At 53.2% G+C, this 15,520-nt stretch overlaps 1 protein-coding gene across 1 annotated transcript; it reads right to left on the reverse strand.

Moving 5' to 3' along the window:
* Positions 1 to 3,231: 3,231 nt before the first annotated feature.
* JKF63_03938 (uncharacterized protein) lies at positions 3,232 to 5,994 on the reverse strand (the record flags this gene model as incomplete). Its single annotated transcript, XM_067899934.1, has 1 exon — positions 3,232 to 5,994. One exon carries the CDS (start codon positions 5,992 to 5,994, stop codon positions 3,232 to 3,234), a length of 2,763 nt encoding a protein of 920 aa, XP_067755140.1.
* Positions 5,995 to 15,520: the final 9,526 nt, after the last annotated feature.

Raw genomic sequence — 15,520 nt, forward strand, 5'->3', positions numbered from 1 at the left:
CTTGCTCTGATTTTCGATCGGCCACTTCAGTGGACTGCAGCAGCCTTGGCGCTACCTTTTCCTTCATGGGCTTCAGTTGAGAGTTACAGGTGGCGCTGGGCCCCCCATCCTCCACACCTGAGTCTGCCGCCGCGCTGGATCTGGCCTGCACAAGACTGCCCAGCCGACTAGAGCCTCGCGCGTCACTTGGAGAAAACCAAGTCGACTTTTTGTACTTGAGGTAGTCGCCAATGAGAATATCCATCGCCATTGCGCTTCTGATGGGAGGATGATTTGCGTTTGTGCAGTCGTCCTTTGCTGCGTCTTCTCCCCACCCTGGTGTGACCTTGTCAGATGACCGCTCGCAGCACGTGATGAACGCACTCAGCACAAAGTTCAAAGCGGTATGGGTTGCATTGTTGTCAACCGCACAATGCTGTGTGTGTTGCGTATGTTGCGTCTGTGTGTCACCCTCGTTCTGAGTGCGGGGAAGAATTTCGAAATACTTGCAACCTTTGTGCACGCCAGAGGTTGACGCATCACCGTGGTTTAGCCTTGAAGTGGCCTTCTCCCGTAGGGTGGGGTAGCGGGAAGTCTCCTCTGGTGTGGTGCTACGGTCGTTTCTGCACAGAGCGCTGCAGCGTCTGTGAAGTGTGACGACTTTCAACGACGGGGTGTTGATCGGGAGCGATGAACCCGTCGGCAGATGCGACACCGAGCTGGTTGTCTTTGTGAGCTCCGCAGCTGGTGACCGCTGTGGGGTTGTCGGCGCTTCATTGGGCCTTGCCAGAGACGCTGCACCTAGAGTAGGCTGTATCTGGTGCACTCTCCGAGATATCGCAGTCACGTCCTCTATATGTCCATTCTTCACGAGGTGCAGGGTTGAATCGCTGTTAAAGTGCAGCGAGTGATGTGCTTGGTGCGACGAACAGGAAACATGAGGTGGCACCGGCGTTGCCGGCAGAGGGCCCGAACAACAGGCGTGAGAGCGCATCTGTTGGGTGACTTCCGCGTCTTTTCGGTCGATTTTATCGTTTGCCATTGTCGCTGGCGCGCTTCTCTCCGGTTCCTCCGGGGACTGCCGTGGGGTGTGCGGTGGCTCGTACTCAAAATCGAAGAGTGACGGCAAGGCCTGCAGAAGGCCACTGCTTTTCAGCAGAATCGACGGCTGCAGCGCTGTCGCTGTAGGCACCATCGTCGTAGTGGGCTGCCGTAGGTCGCCGTAGCTTATGTCGGTGGTCGGTGCGTCTGTAAAGCACACGGTGGGGTCGTTGCGCGACCGGCGCTTCCGATGTGGCGCAGTTCTCCTAGAGGTGCGGGGGAGAGAGCCATCTTCGGAGTCCGACGCCACTAATCGTGGGGTGCGGCTTGGTGACGACCCATCGACTGTGCCAGGGCCATACCCGCCCCTCTTGCGTCTATTTGGGTTTCTGAAGAGAGACGGCGGCCCGACCTGGATGCCGGCGGAGTTTACCGGGATCGCGTACCGTTTTTTGTTGCGGGTGACGACGACAAGAAACGCTGGTGTAGGGTCCATTGCGGTATCAACGCAAAAAAAAAAGTTGTTTGGTGTGTGTGAGCGGAGAAAGAGAAGGGTGTAAGAATTTGGAACCCCTCCCCCCCAGCGGCAGGAGGACTCCTCCCCCCAAAACGAAGAAAATAGCAGCGAGTCAACAGACAGACAGACACACACAGCTTGAATTGTGACGTATACTCTCAGAGTATACTCCCGTGTGGGTGAATGCGTGTGCTACACGTGAGTCTAGCGGGAAGGGAGGGGGCAATAAGGAATAGGGAAAAGCGCGATAGAGAAACGGTGAAAAGAGGCGGAAGAGACCAGAAGAAAAGGGAAACACACACGTGAGATATTTTATATTTAACATTTATATAAACACATGAGATATAAAGAAACGTGTGGGCCTATGCAGTCAGATGGGGGTAAGTAGCAACACTGCCGTAGCGTTGATGACACCCATAAAAGAAGTGTGAGCGTGCTTGTCCCAATACGGCAGGGTGGTGATCGGGGTCACCGCCACTGCCACCCAATAGAGGGGTGTTGGGGGGGGGGGGCTATGGGAGAGGGGTGTGTGTATGTGGGTAGAGAAAAGGGATTAAGAATTTTAGGCGGAGAGGAGATCTTTTATCGTTATTGTGAGGGATAAACCGCAGATATGCAGACAAAGAAGAGAGGGATCGAAGAAAAAAATAGAGCAATGCCGACAAAACATGATGGGAGATGGGGTAAACGGGTTGAGGGGTGGGCAGAGCATCCCTTCCAGACACATATCAGGCACCTCTCACTGCAGTGATGTGCACGTGTGGGTGTGTGTACAGAGGAGGGGAGGGGGGGGGGCGGTTGCAAGAGAAGCGCTTGGGAGAACTGCAAGACCGCGCACTGTTATTAGGCTTCATAGGCACGCCGGCAAAAGTCTACGTGCGGGGTTAGAAGGCGGTTGTGTCCCATTCGTTATTTGAACGCTACATGCTGCTAGATTATCCAGCGTGCCCTTTTTTTTGGGGGCACTATGAATCGATGCTTGGTAGCGGTGTTCTGTCACGTGAGTTGTTGTTGGGGTTTCCCATCCGAAATCGATAAAGTCAATCAGAGCACATTCGCGCTTCACAACGGACCAGTATGTGAAAAAAAAAGCAACAACAACGAAGGAGTAAGCCTCTTGCGTGGGAAGCAACCGCCTGCCCAAAGGCGAAAAGGCACACAGCCATGGAAGGGGAGGGGGAGGGAAAGTGAGGTGATGGGCATACTGGGAAGAAGAAGAAAAAAAAAAGAGCACTGAAAGCATGCGAAAAACAACGAGTAGAGGTGCGCGAGGCTCTGCGCGGCGCAGAATTACGTGCATATCGATTTTCGTCTCTGGTGTTTCAGCGATTTGGTTATATATGTGTGTGCCACAATCAATCAAGCGTGTACGGTCGGACTTCTTCTCTCCCCCCCGGCGCCCCACACACCCCACTCGCTCACACACACACGGGAGGGGGGAGTGAGGGCGAGAGCGAGAGTGTCTAGCCGGCAAAGCGAAAGAGTAAAGCCCAAAATATGAAGAGAGAAATCGTCTTGTGTTTCACGTGGAAGAAACAAAGACAGACACACACGCACACAAAGAAAAAAAAACGAGTCAGGGTACACGACAAAACATGCACTGACGTGAGAAATACCCTCCCCCTCCCCTCCCCCTCCCCCTTCCGTCCCACCGATCAAAAGTGGTCTTCACTTCTTTTCTTCCTTTTTTATTACTATCGGAACACAAAGGTGCCCGTTACAGTGCAGTTTGGTGGAAGCTGAGAAAACCTGCGCTTTGCAGGATCACCTGGGTAACATGTGGGGGAGATCAGGTCGTTGCTGTATTTGGCAGGCACTCCTTTGCGGTTGGAGATGGTGATGTGGGGTATGGGGTTAGCGCTACGGTAGTGCGCGTCGTCGCGTCGTACCGTAATTGCCACCCCGTCAGGGTCGGCAACGACACTTTCCAAGGTTAGCGTGACGGACTGGCCGAGGCGTTCGGCCACCCAGACAAACATCACGGGGTCTACTTCACCCCCAAAAAACTTTAGCGTGACGTGGAATTCTTGCTGTACAATCTGACCTGCGGTGAACTCGGGTGGCACCAGGGAAAGTAGCTTGGACACATCCTGCCGATCCTGTATGGTGAGGGCGGCATAGGTTGGAAATCTCGGTATGTCTTTCAGGAACGACTGGTATCGGTGGGCCACAGTGAGCGCCTCGCCGATGTCGCTGTCCGTGATGGGGAGAAGCGTATGGGTGCCGTTCTCCTGCAGCTTTTCCCATATCATGCGCACCATCTCCTTCAGTGGCATGGTGACATCCAGCCGCAGAATCACGTCTGGCGGATCCTTTGGCGTTTCGCAGGTTTGCACCGCTCTTCGGACGAAGCTGCGAGTCTTCTGCACCTGCGCCCGGTACGCCTCTGGGGTTAAATCTCGGTCGATGCGGATGGTCCGATGCCCAGTCCCCCGACCAAGTACACGATCAATACACACACCAAACAATGCGCTCTCTCCGTCGGGATGCGACCACGTAATTGTCAGGGTTATCGGCAGATTGTCGTAGTCGCTGTTCATTTTTGCATCCAGGTTTATCTTGTCGATTATCAGGTGCGTCACACCCGACGTTGGAAGTGTCGCCCGTTGCAAAGCGGCGAGGAATTTCTTTCGATCGCCTGACTCGTCCTGGTTCACCCAACAGGGGCGGTATTGTGCCTTCTGTAGCAGTGCGTAGAGGGCGCAGCTCAAGGTGGACTTGCCGCACCCTTGTGGCCCGACGAACTTGATCACATCCAGGTCCTGCGCATCGTTGTCAGACTGCACTGACTCAGGTTGGCTCTTGCCGTACGCATCGCACAGCTTCGGGTCCGAGTCGACACATGCCTGGAACTCCTTCTGGAGAGAGAACCACTGACTGCGCAGCTGGTGCAGCTCGCTGCGCTGTGAATGTGGTGTGAGGCGTCGGGTTGCCTGCAACCATGCGGCGAAGTGCAACAGCCATGGCATGCGGCTCATCTCCCAATCTTTGAAATAGTCTCGCAGCTCCGCTGGCTGTTGATCCAGTTTCCTCCTGATCCGCGCTTGGAGGGCGCTGCCGGTAAGCTTGCGGTTTGTGATGGCATCCCGTGCTGCACGCTCCATCTGGTACGGGTACGACTTCTCCTTCCACAATCGCACCACCTTCCCGCTTCCGTCGGCGCCGTACAGGACGCAGCCTGCCGAGTTCATGCGTCGTCTGATCGTGTCGATCAGCTGCACGTACTCGGGGGAGTTGTACACCACCGGTGCGTAGTGGTGTGTGTGGGAGCCGAGTCCGACGCTGGCGAAAAGTGCCGCAGCGTCTGCCACGGGGACACACAGGCCATCCTGCCGAGAATACTGGGGTTCATCAGCGGGAGTGTCTGGAGTATTTCTGGGGAGGCTGCCATGGCCTTCCTTGTCCGTGGAAGGGACGCTGCTGGTGCTGGTCGGCGTGGCCTCAAAAGCGCGTCTGTTGAGCGTCAGAGCATAAAAATAAAGCTCGTTGACGCCGCTGTAGTCTGTGAGATGTTCCTCGTCCGAGAAGATGGCTTGAAAGCAGCTGGTCCACATGTGTTGATGCAGGCTGTCATGAAATGCGTGCGCCTGCGCCGTCGTCAGCGTGCGCGACGCCGCGGGCCACGCAGAGGGTGTCGCAGGTGCATCCCCAGCGGTCGGTGTATCACCGACGGAGAGCATCGCTTTCCAAAGCCGCGCGATTTTGATCGCGCGCGAGTAGCGGTTACTGAGGGTTGTGTAGTAGTGCAGGCACTCTTCCGAGATGACGTAGTCGAGCACAATGTGCACGTCCTTGCACCCAATCACCCAGAAACGGCGTGAGGTGTCATCATCACCGGTAGCATCACCGGCACTGTCCAAGTAGGCTCCATCTTTGCCCCCCTCCCCCTTAGGGTGTGGAAGAACAAACGCGGAAAGATGGCCACACTCACCGCCTTCTTTCTCCATCGCTATCACGGTCTGCACAGCATCCGGGTAGCCGTAGGTGCTGTCGTCGAGGCCAAACTTGCGCAGCCCATTGACAGCCCCAACAAGGGAGTAGGAGTCTCCGCCATTTGGCGAATCGACCTTGAGATAAACACGTGCATTGCCTCTGGGGACATGCTCCCACACATCTCTGTGTTGGCTGTAGATGATGTCGTCAATACCAGTGATATTACGCTCCACAACCACGAAGTTGCGCTCAAGGGAACCCACCGGTGAAGGCAAACAAAAGAGGCGGCCCGTCTCGTGGCATCGCTCGGGGTGGGCGCAGTCGAACTGAAAGGCATTGGAGACCACGACCGATGCGGCGTCCTTCTTGAAATCCGCGTTCCGCTCCTCTTCTACTCCTCCTCTGTTCCCTCCTGATTTATATTGGGAGGCAGCCGGCGGCCGGCGGAAGAATGGGCGATCTCCGCCACGACCAGGGGCCCTCCCTCCACGGCCGCGACGGAAGTAAGTCTCCTTTTGTTGCATCTGTTCTCCTGTGTGCATGTGTGCAGATGTGTGGGTGGGTGTGGGTGTGGGTGTCGAGAGGAGCCGAGCGCAATCAGAACGGTCACGCGTAAGATGGGCGTGCTCCAGCGGTGCTGCCATGTAATCAGGCATGGGGAAATAAAGGGTCCGCGACGCCAAAGAGGGGGAGAGGGTAGGGCCGAGAAGGGAGTTTGGGGGGGTGGGGGGGATGGGGGCAGCTTGGGCAGTGTCCCACGGAAGAACGTACTTGTTGGTTTCACAGCGCATAAAAAGCGTTGTTGTCGCAGTAAACACAAGGTGAGGGCACGCGCAAGAGTGGCACTTATCCATTGATGAGAACCCTCCATTTCAAATATAGATTTTTTGTTGCAGGTGGTGGTAGGGGGTGAATGTTGTGAGCGCACGGGCGGTAAGGATGCACAACCGAGATCACTTACGAAAGAGAGGGACGCACCTACGAATGTGCTCATCTGCTGTGAGTCCATCATCGCCTGCGAGGCGTGGTCTGGAATATAAGAAAGAGAAGTTTAGAATCGCAAAATTCTTAGATCGACATTTTGTTTGGTTTTTCCTCCACTCTTATCCCTCTTTTCAACAGAGCAGGCCCGTCACCACAAAAGATAAACACGCACACACACACACATAAAATGTTATACTCTCTTCCTCCTCTTCTTCCCCTGTAGCAGGATAAACTATCGATGAGTTCAATTGTTCTCCATCCACCAGCCGGCGATCGTGTCGTAGACCCTGGGCGACTGCTGTCGTGCAGAGAGGCATTCACGCGCACAGACGACACCGACTCAATCATCTGAGCACGAGACCCACAGCGGCCATGTTGATACACTGCCTGAGACGCGAATCGCAGAAACGTGTACACACTGTCGTGAATCATCTCGATGCAACACCATCCAGGCACCTGTAACGCTGCCATGGGGTAGCGATGAACCGCTCGGACAGCGCTACGTCGGGGACACAGGACCCCGACAACTCCCAGAAGTAGGCCTGTTGACTTCTCCAGAGAGGGTGTAGGCTAGACGACGACATCCCCACTCCAGTGGCACCCCCTTTTTGTCATCAAAGACATCACGTATAATTTTTACCTGACATCATCACAGAGCGGATCAACTGTTCGAGCCACACGACCACGCGACACGGAGAGAGAGAGAGAGGGGGGGGTAATCAATAACAATAGTAATAAAAAAGGGTTGGGGGGTGTCGTTGGTATTGTCGATGCGAATAAACTATAGTTAAGGTGGAGGTGGCCTACTCGTTGAAGTCCGCTGATGGTTGGAGGAGGGAGACGACGGTGACGACGACAGCGAAAAAAAAGATGCAGAGGAGGAAAAAATGAGAAAATCAAAGAGAACCAAACAAACACACACCGAGAGACGACGCAACAAAGACAATTTGAGAAGGGGCGATTCTCCCCAAGCAAACAAGTTCGATTAGTAATGAACATGTTATATCGTATATACACACACTCACTCAGAGTAAGAGGGGGGGAGGGGGAAGGGGACTACAGGATCATTGGCCTCTGTTGCACATCGCCTAAAATCCGAACCTGCCAAGACAAAAATGTGCGCGGTCGAAACCATGAGGCGCACTATATATAGACCCCCTTTTTTTTTCTACTTTCCCTCTGTGGTCCATTTTTTTTTTTCGTGAGATGCGGGCCCCGCTATCGAAACCAAAAGCACTTAGGGAAGAGATGCACAGCGTGATTTACTTAGGCACCCTTGAGAAAAAGGGGGAGGGGAGGGGGAGGGGTGCTGTCTTCATCTCCCACTTAGATTGATGTGGGGCGCATGCAGAGAGAAGGCGATAGCGGATACAAAAAAATATGTACGCGGGGGCAGCTCATGAGTGGCCATACACACACACACAAACAAAAAAAAAAAAAACAGGAATGGGAAAGAAGCACATGCGCTGTGCGCAAGGCTATTTCTATTCGGTGTATGAGATACGGAGCGGCTTAGCTATGTACATCACCTCCGGACACGAAAGACCGCGAATCCGGAGGTTTCCAAGTTCAAAATTTGCCACCCCCCCAAAAAAAAAAGAGCGCATAAAAAAAATAAAATGTTTTTCTTTTTTTTTAATTGCGTGAATATACATCACTCCACCCAAAAAAAAAAAAATAACATAGGAGGGAAAATCTGATTCAAGCACCTCGGTAGAACCGCGGAAAAAAAAGGGGGAAGGAGGGAGGGAGGGGGAGGGTAAAAGAGGGTCATAACAGACGCACACCATAGTGGAGTTGAAAATCTTGCAGGGGGGTGGGCCTTTAAGCGGCAAGAAGTCCTCTCTCTCTTTTCTTTGATCACCGGGAATCTCACACATTACTACCACACATCGCCGCGTCGAGAAAGCGCAAGAAAATCCCCCCCCCAAAAATGGCAAAAAACACGTCAGGGACAAAAATCAATCAAAACGTACGAATCACATCTATCCAACTTGAAGAATAAAAAAATAGAATAACCAATGAATATACATTTATATATAAATAAATATATATATAAATAAATATATATATATATATATGTGTGTGTGTGTGTGCGTTGTTGGCCCTTATGATTTTCCTCCTCTTCGTTGAGGGGTGTTCACTCTTCCCGTATGAGAGGGCGAGGACAACAGCCGCCTTATAAGAAGAAAGGATCGGGAGAAGAGTCCAAAAAAACGAGAAAAAGAAAAAAAGAGAGAGAAGATGGCGTTTGACTCGAATTCACCACGCCCGCGGTTACAAGCAACAACAACAACAGCACGGCGAAAACGACCAAGTGAAAAAGAGGAGGAAGCCACAGAAATGAAGGAAACTAGGGTTATACACTCATCTTCTCATTGGCCTTGTCGAGCCGCTCTGCTTAGTATGGCCACACTAAGCGGCTTGACGTGAAAACCACGACGCTTCGCGACACTGTCAGAGCCTGACTCGTGTGGGTTGGTTTTTTTTCTTCCCGCATTGCTGAGTCGGTTGCGGACTGTGCGGCAGGATGAAGTTACGGAGCGGCGCGCACGTATTCTTCTTTCGGTAGCGCTGCCCTCAGAGGCGATGCTGCTTGAAGAGCCCTGAAAGGCCTTCCCGGGGAACACCGTTGATGTGCCGCTGCTATTCCCTAGAGGGTCATCCTCGTGGTCGCACGGTACTCCCTTTAAGGTGACACGGCTGGGCTGTGTGCGCTCGCTGCCAATGCGACCAAAAGAAAAACCACTTGTAGATACTTGCAGAGGCGACTTGTTGAGAATCTCAACTGCGTGGGGGGACCCCCGAAGGGGCGCATCGGCCTCCGCGCGGGTGAGTGATGTGGATTTGTTTCTCCTTTGGAGCCCCAACGCTGCCATCGAACGGACGGGTTCGAGCGACGATCGAGGGTGCCCACGGTCCACGGGCCGCAGCCACTCCGGCTGCTGCGAGTTCGACGCTGGTCTCTGTGCCTTCTGTACATCACGCAATGCGCGGCTTTTTGGTTCCAACCCCTCGGTCCTCGCTGTGGCTTGCATGCCGTCCCCATACGGAGAGGGGTCCGCGACTCTGAAGTCGAGGGCCTCCATGAAGGCACTGCGCATCGCTAGGCTGGTCGGTGTGGGGGGGGCTTCGCTTATCGTTGCGTCCGTGCCACTTTTCGTTCTGTCGTACGAAGAAGGCACATCGCCAGCCGCCAGAAACGTGGTCACCGGAGAGTGTTGCACCCGGCGTGGCTTATCGGAATCGCTAGCGTATCTCGTGGGGATTCTCTGTTTCGTGGATGTGGATGCGGATGCGGATGGCCGACACATTAGCCGACACATCGAATTGGAGGTTTCCAAGTCTCCATCTCCCGAAATGATGTTACTGTTCAGGGAAGAGTCGCCCATCGCAGCTGGTGGCAGTGGCTGCGCGTTCAGCATCGTGCTATCTGAAGAAGCCCAGAACGTGTGGGCGGTGTCCTTGACACCACTGTATAGGTATGCGTCGCTTGCCAGGTCCGTCGGCATCACACCAAAACCGTCGCCAGAGGGGTAGGCACCGAAGAAAGGAGGCTGCGTATAATAAATCTTGCGGCTTCCGTGTTCACCACCGGCGTGCGCCACTGATCGATCATTGGACTTACGCGGCAGCTCTAGCGTGCTGGGCGAGGCTTCACCGCCACCGGTCGTAGAGCTCCTACGATTGCCAGCACTTTGCTGATGCAGGCAGCCCATCCCTTGAGTCAAGTCCGATTGGTCGAGTCTCGCGCACGACACGGCCGGCACACCTCCTCCCTCCACCAGAGAGCTGAAACTCGATTTCCTCGAAACGTCAAGCGTTGATGAAATGGGCGATAGACTTACATCGAGCGTGCAGGCAGAGGCCATGTGGCACAACGCACTACTGTAGCGGCCCATCGGACGCTGCTGTGACAGCTGTAACTGAGGTGGGGTTTCGTGAAGAGCAATACTTAGGTAGGCTGATGAGTGCAGGGAGGACTTCATCACCACCGACTTGCCGCAGGGCAGGTGTGCTGATGTGGCGGTGCTCGAGTGCAGCCGAATCTCCGAGTTGCCTGAGGTGCTTACACACCCCAACGAGTGCGTGTTGGGTACGGAGAAGGGCGAAGACGCCGATTTCTCAGACAGGCGCCGTATTGCCGAGGATGCTGGGGCGGCGACACGCACTGGGTGGGATCGGTTGCCGAGACCTATGCCTGGCTTGATGCCGGTCGAGTACCGATGAGGGTAATCCTTGTCGTCTCTGCCGAGCTCTGAACCACCTCCAGCGTAGGAGTCGGTGCTATAATTTGTGCTTCCATCGTGACATCCAGTCTGATAGCGTGCCGAGAAAGCGCGCTGCATTATACATATATAAATGTATATATCTGTATATCTATATATACGTGTATGCGTACACATATAGTTCACTGGGGATGGGCTGAGAAGGCGACGTCCTGAATGGCGGGAGACACAACGAACAAACGCACCTCGCCTCCCCCCTCTCCCGCCCTCTCCCGACTTCAAGCCAGTCGGCTAACCGGGCCGAGCAACTGAAACAACGAAAAAAAAGAGAGACTTTAGAGTTTTGCTGCCCCGCGCTGGTTTTTTTTTCCTTTTTCCTGTAACGAATAGCGATTGATTTTTTTTTTTGGAGGCGGTAAGTCTGAGTTTACATCGAAGAAGGTGTAATAGAGGGAGAAAAAAAAAGATGAGGAGGAGTAATGGGTAGCGATGCGCTGATAGATATTGTCAGAGAGCGAACACCACCGGTCCGGGGGTGGGGGCCATGAGGGCATGCACATCAACACATTTCTTTTCCAGTCCGAGGTGGATAAATATATGCACACACACACATACACACACACGCGCGCATTTTTATTTTTTTTATTTTTTGAAACGGTATCACGAAAGACACGATTTTTGAGACTCGACGCTCATCCTTCGAGGCAGAGGCACACACAAACGGAGGAACAAGGAGAACAAGAGTGTAATCGCCATCTCTTCGAGGAAACGATGAGGGTGTGGGACAGAGAAGAAACGAGGAGCCACCGCCATATATACACACATACACACACGCACATGTGATACATTTGAGGACAGCAATGGAAAAAAAATAATGTGGTGGCGGCAGCAACACAGGAGGCGATCGCCGCATCAGAGAAAAGGTGGAGGGTGCTGTCGGAAAGATGAGCACTAGTCACATGTATGTGCATTGCTCGAGCCTCATAAGAAATGCGTGTAGCTGCTTGACTGAGGGGAGAGAGAGAGTAGGGCAGCAGTGGTGGAGGTGGAGGAGGGCTGCGCGGTGCAAACAGACGCTACAAAACCTGTTCTATACCAGCAAAGCCATACACTGAGACGGATGAAGACGAAAAAAGGGGTACGATATCACGTTAAAAAATAAGTTGAAGTAATACGTGGATCTGTAGGTGTGAACAACAGACACGCGCTCGAGAAGCATGAGGAGAAAAAAAACTGAGATGTCTTATATGCAGCGAGCACACGCACCACCCAAAAAAAAAACTATAGACTTTTCCCCTTCGAAGGGGGAAGGACAAGACCAGGGAGATGAATCACACAACGTTTAGGGAGACAAGCGTTTGATGCTCTTCAGCACATTATAAACGCGTCACAATAAGCAAAACTATGTTCACTGCAAGAGACACAGGAACCGAGTCTCTGTCAGAGAGAAAAAAAGACGAAGGGGGGGAGGCCTTCTAGATGAGAGGGGTTTGCCCTCATGTGTGTGCACTCTGCCGGGTAGTGGTGTTCGCAGGCGCACCACTCTAGCAGGTAGCTCCGATGCAGCCCCCCCCCCCCCCTCTCCCCCTCCCCTGCAACTCTGCTGATACTCCCCCCCCCCGTGCTGCGGTGACTTCTGCTGTCCCCAGGGAGGCAGATCTAAAAAAGGTGAGCTTGAACACAGGTCAGAGAAGAGGCACGAGCGTATCTGGAGGGGGGAAAAAACAAATGACAGAATAACAGAGAAGAACAGGGGAATATTACGAACAGAAAACCACTCCTCCCCCCCAAAAAAAGACATTAAATGAACAGTTGGAGCGTCAAACAACAAAAAAAAAAATGAAAAAGAGAGTTTGAAAAGGAAAAAATAATAAAAAGACACACTCAATAGAACAGTAAGCCTCCCAAAGGGGAGTAGGGGAAAGGCTGGAGAGAGAGAGAGAGACACGGGGGGGGGGGTCGACGGTGGTGAAAGGAAGACAGCCCAAGCCTGTCTTATGGGCGTATGCATACGTAAGTGATACAGGGGGGGGTGGAGGGAGGATGTAACATTGACGGTGTATGGTGCTGGTGATCATGCCAGCGGTCTCGGAGTTAGTCAAAACAAAAAAGCAAAATTTTGAGAAGGGCTGGGTATGATCGAGGGACAGAGAGACAGTCTCTCTCTCTCTCTGTGTGTGTGTGTGTGTGAATTCTTTGTCTTCTTTTTTTGTTTCGTTGGACCGTGAAGTTGAAACACAGCATGTGAGAGAGGAGTGAACATTTTTGTTGTTCGTATTGGTGTTTTTTTCGTGTGCAATCTCCCCCTGCCCCCTCCTGCCCTCCATGCGTGTGTGTGTATCCCGAGCACCCGTTTGGCTCCATGCGTAATTACTGAGGAGGGGGAGCCATAACAAAACATCAAGACGCCAACAACAAAAATAAATGAACATACAGGCGCTCACAATTCCCCACGTTAGGCTATACAAGAGCGCCAAAAAAGAGGGGGGGGGGAAGGAGGGGGAGGGGGACAGCGATAGAGAAAAAAGGGGAAGGCAATCGATGTTTTTTTTCTTCAGTTTCTTTGTTGTTATTGCAGGTTTGGTTCGCTTTGCTCCTCCCAGTCTAAAAATAAAATGATGAGATATGAATAGACAAAGAGGTGATCGCACACACACACACACACACACACACACACACACACAGAGGATGTGCACTCGAAACAGCAGGAAAAAAAACGAATAGAGCCCCCAAAACATGAAACTTCAGGGGTGTAGCCAACAGTGACAACAGTCTTACACCCACGACGACATCTCAGCCCGATTCTCTACACCTCCCACGGATAAATCATAGTAGCGAAGCGACTGGGGGGAAAAAAGAGAGAGAGAGGAGAATATGTAATCACAATAACAGCAAAAGGTGAGCGCAGTCTGACATGTGCAGACCCGATAAGGCATAGTACGAAATCTGAATCCGTATTCCCGAATAAGACTGCAGCACGTCTCTCAATGCTAACTTTATATCTGTGCTTGCAACATTTTTCTTTTCTTGACCGCCCCTCCCCTCCTCTTCACCCAACTAAAGCAGCAAAGAAGAATAGAGAGAAGTAATGTGCACATCACATAACGAATTCAGAAGTGAGCATCACCCTCCATCCCCCAAACAAAAAAAACGAAACAAAAGCCGCAGGAAAAAATGAATTCAACTCTTTGCAGAGAGACCAGCGTGTGTGTGTGTGTGTGCCAGCCAGGCGGTGCGGCTCATATTCGCGCAGAGGTCCGAGTTCGCGTTACACACCACGTAGCGACAACTATGAAAGGCAGAGAGAGAGAGAGGTGAAAAAAAAAGCAACAGCAAAGAGATGTCTGAGTTTCCATGTCGCCGCGCGTGTTCAATGACAGTGCCGATGTCGTGCTCCCTCGAATGCGGCACGCCGTGTAGGATGCGCCTTCGAGAGGGGGGTGGGGGGTCGTGTAGTGCGATTAGGACGCGTGCCGCTGGAACTGGGCGCCGCCTGCTGGCATGGAGAACCGGCGTCCGTGACCCATTGCGGGCATCCCCAACAAGCTGGACTCTCGGTGCGCCAGCGGCACCCACTGAGTGAGCGGAGGCGCAGGGATCGAAATGGGGCCGGTGGGATTGATCACATGGGTTGCTGCAGGAATCTCTGTTTGAGATAGACACATCGATACAACTGCGTCTGCGGGGTGTGAGCCCAGTCCATTCCAGCGATAGTCCAGCGGGAGATTAAACTGTGGAGACGTCCCGGTCGAAAAATCTCTGTTCGGGGCCGAAAAACCGCGTCTTTGGGGCCATGCTACTTGATTCCTAATGGCATACGTGTCCAGATCCTGTGGCGGTAGTGGCTGCTCCATAGTGAAGCTGATGCGTCTGGTGTCTTGGAAATCGGGACTCCCATGCAAAAAAAACGAAGAGGTGGCACCAAGTGTGGAGTTGCAACCCGTGTCGAGGGGGCACGGTAAGAGGTTCTCGCTACTGTTGTCAGTGTCTCCGGAGCCAGCGCTGCCGCTGTAGTCACTCTGCGCTGTGCCGCTTAGTGCGCTTGGATTCGCTGTGTTGCGGTCGATGATGTCGGCATCCTGGTCTTTTAAATCGCTTCCCTGTGGAGACATGGGGTCTTACCCGGGGCTGTATTCATACACGGCACAGGAGATCGAATAGGTGGACGGGTACCGGAGGGGAAAGGAGGACGCATTGCCGCCCTCATCGTCTACATCGTCATCACTGTTGCTGCCGAGGTTGCCACGAAAGGATGTAGTCCGCGAGATGGACCCGCGTCGCATCTTCTTTTGGCGCTGGTGCAGTACTTTGTCCAACATTTTAAGATTTTCGTCGTGGCGGTCATCTGTCTCCGGCACCTCGTCGACCCTCGTCGAGGGTTCCCTCCCTCTCCCTTGGTCTGTGCTGGTCGAGCATGGCCGGTGTCGGTCTCTGTCTTGATCACTGTAGTCACAATCGTGGTCGCGAAACGTGCTCAGGGAGGGCGCACGGGAAAAATTCTTCCAGAGAATGTTGCCTTTTTCCTCATTTGATCGATCACCCAAACTCGAAGTGCGTCTGTGCTGCTTCGCCGGACGCACAAAAAAGTTCCTTAGGCGCTGCGCCAGAGAGAGTTCTGCTTTTGCTTCTCGATTGAGCAACGGCTTCACCATCCTTGGACGCCTCGAGAACCGGCGACGCTGCGACATCGAGGGCGAGCGTGAGGACTTCACTTTTGCCCCCGCATCAGTGGGATGGCTGTTATGACCAGAGGAGTCTTGCCTCTTCTTGGTGCGCGGTGGCTGTTCTTTTTTGTGGGGGCGTGGTGTCCCCATGTGCTCTGATGTCTCTGAGAGCG

This window comes from Porcisia hertigi, chromosome 31 (assembly GCF_017918235.1).
Source record: "Porcisia hertigi strain C119 chromosome 31, whole genome shotgun sequence".
Classification (NCBI taxonomy): domain Eukaryota; phylum Euglenozoa; class Kinetoplastea; order Trypanosomatida; family Trypanosomatidae; genus Porcisia; species Porcisia hertigi.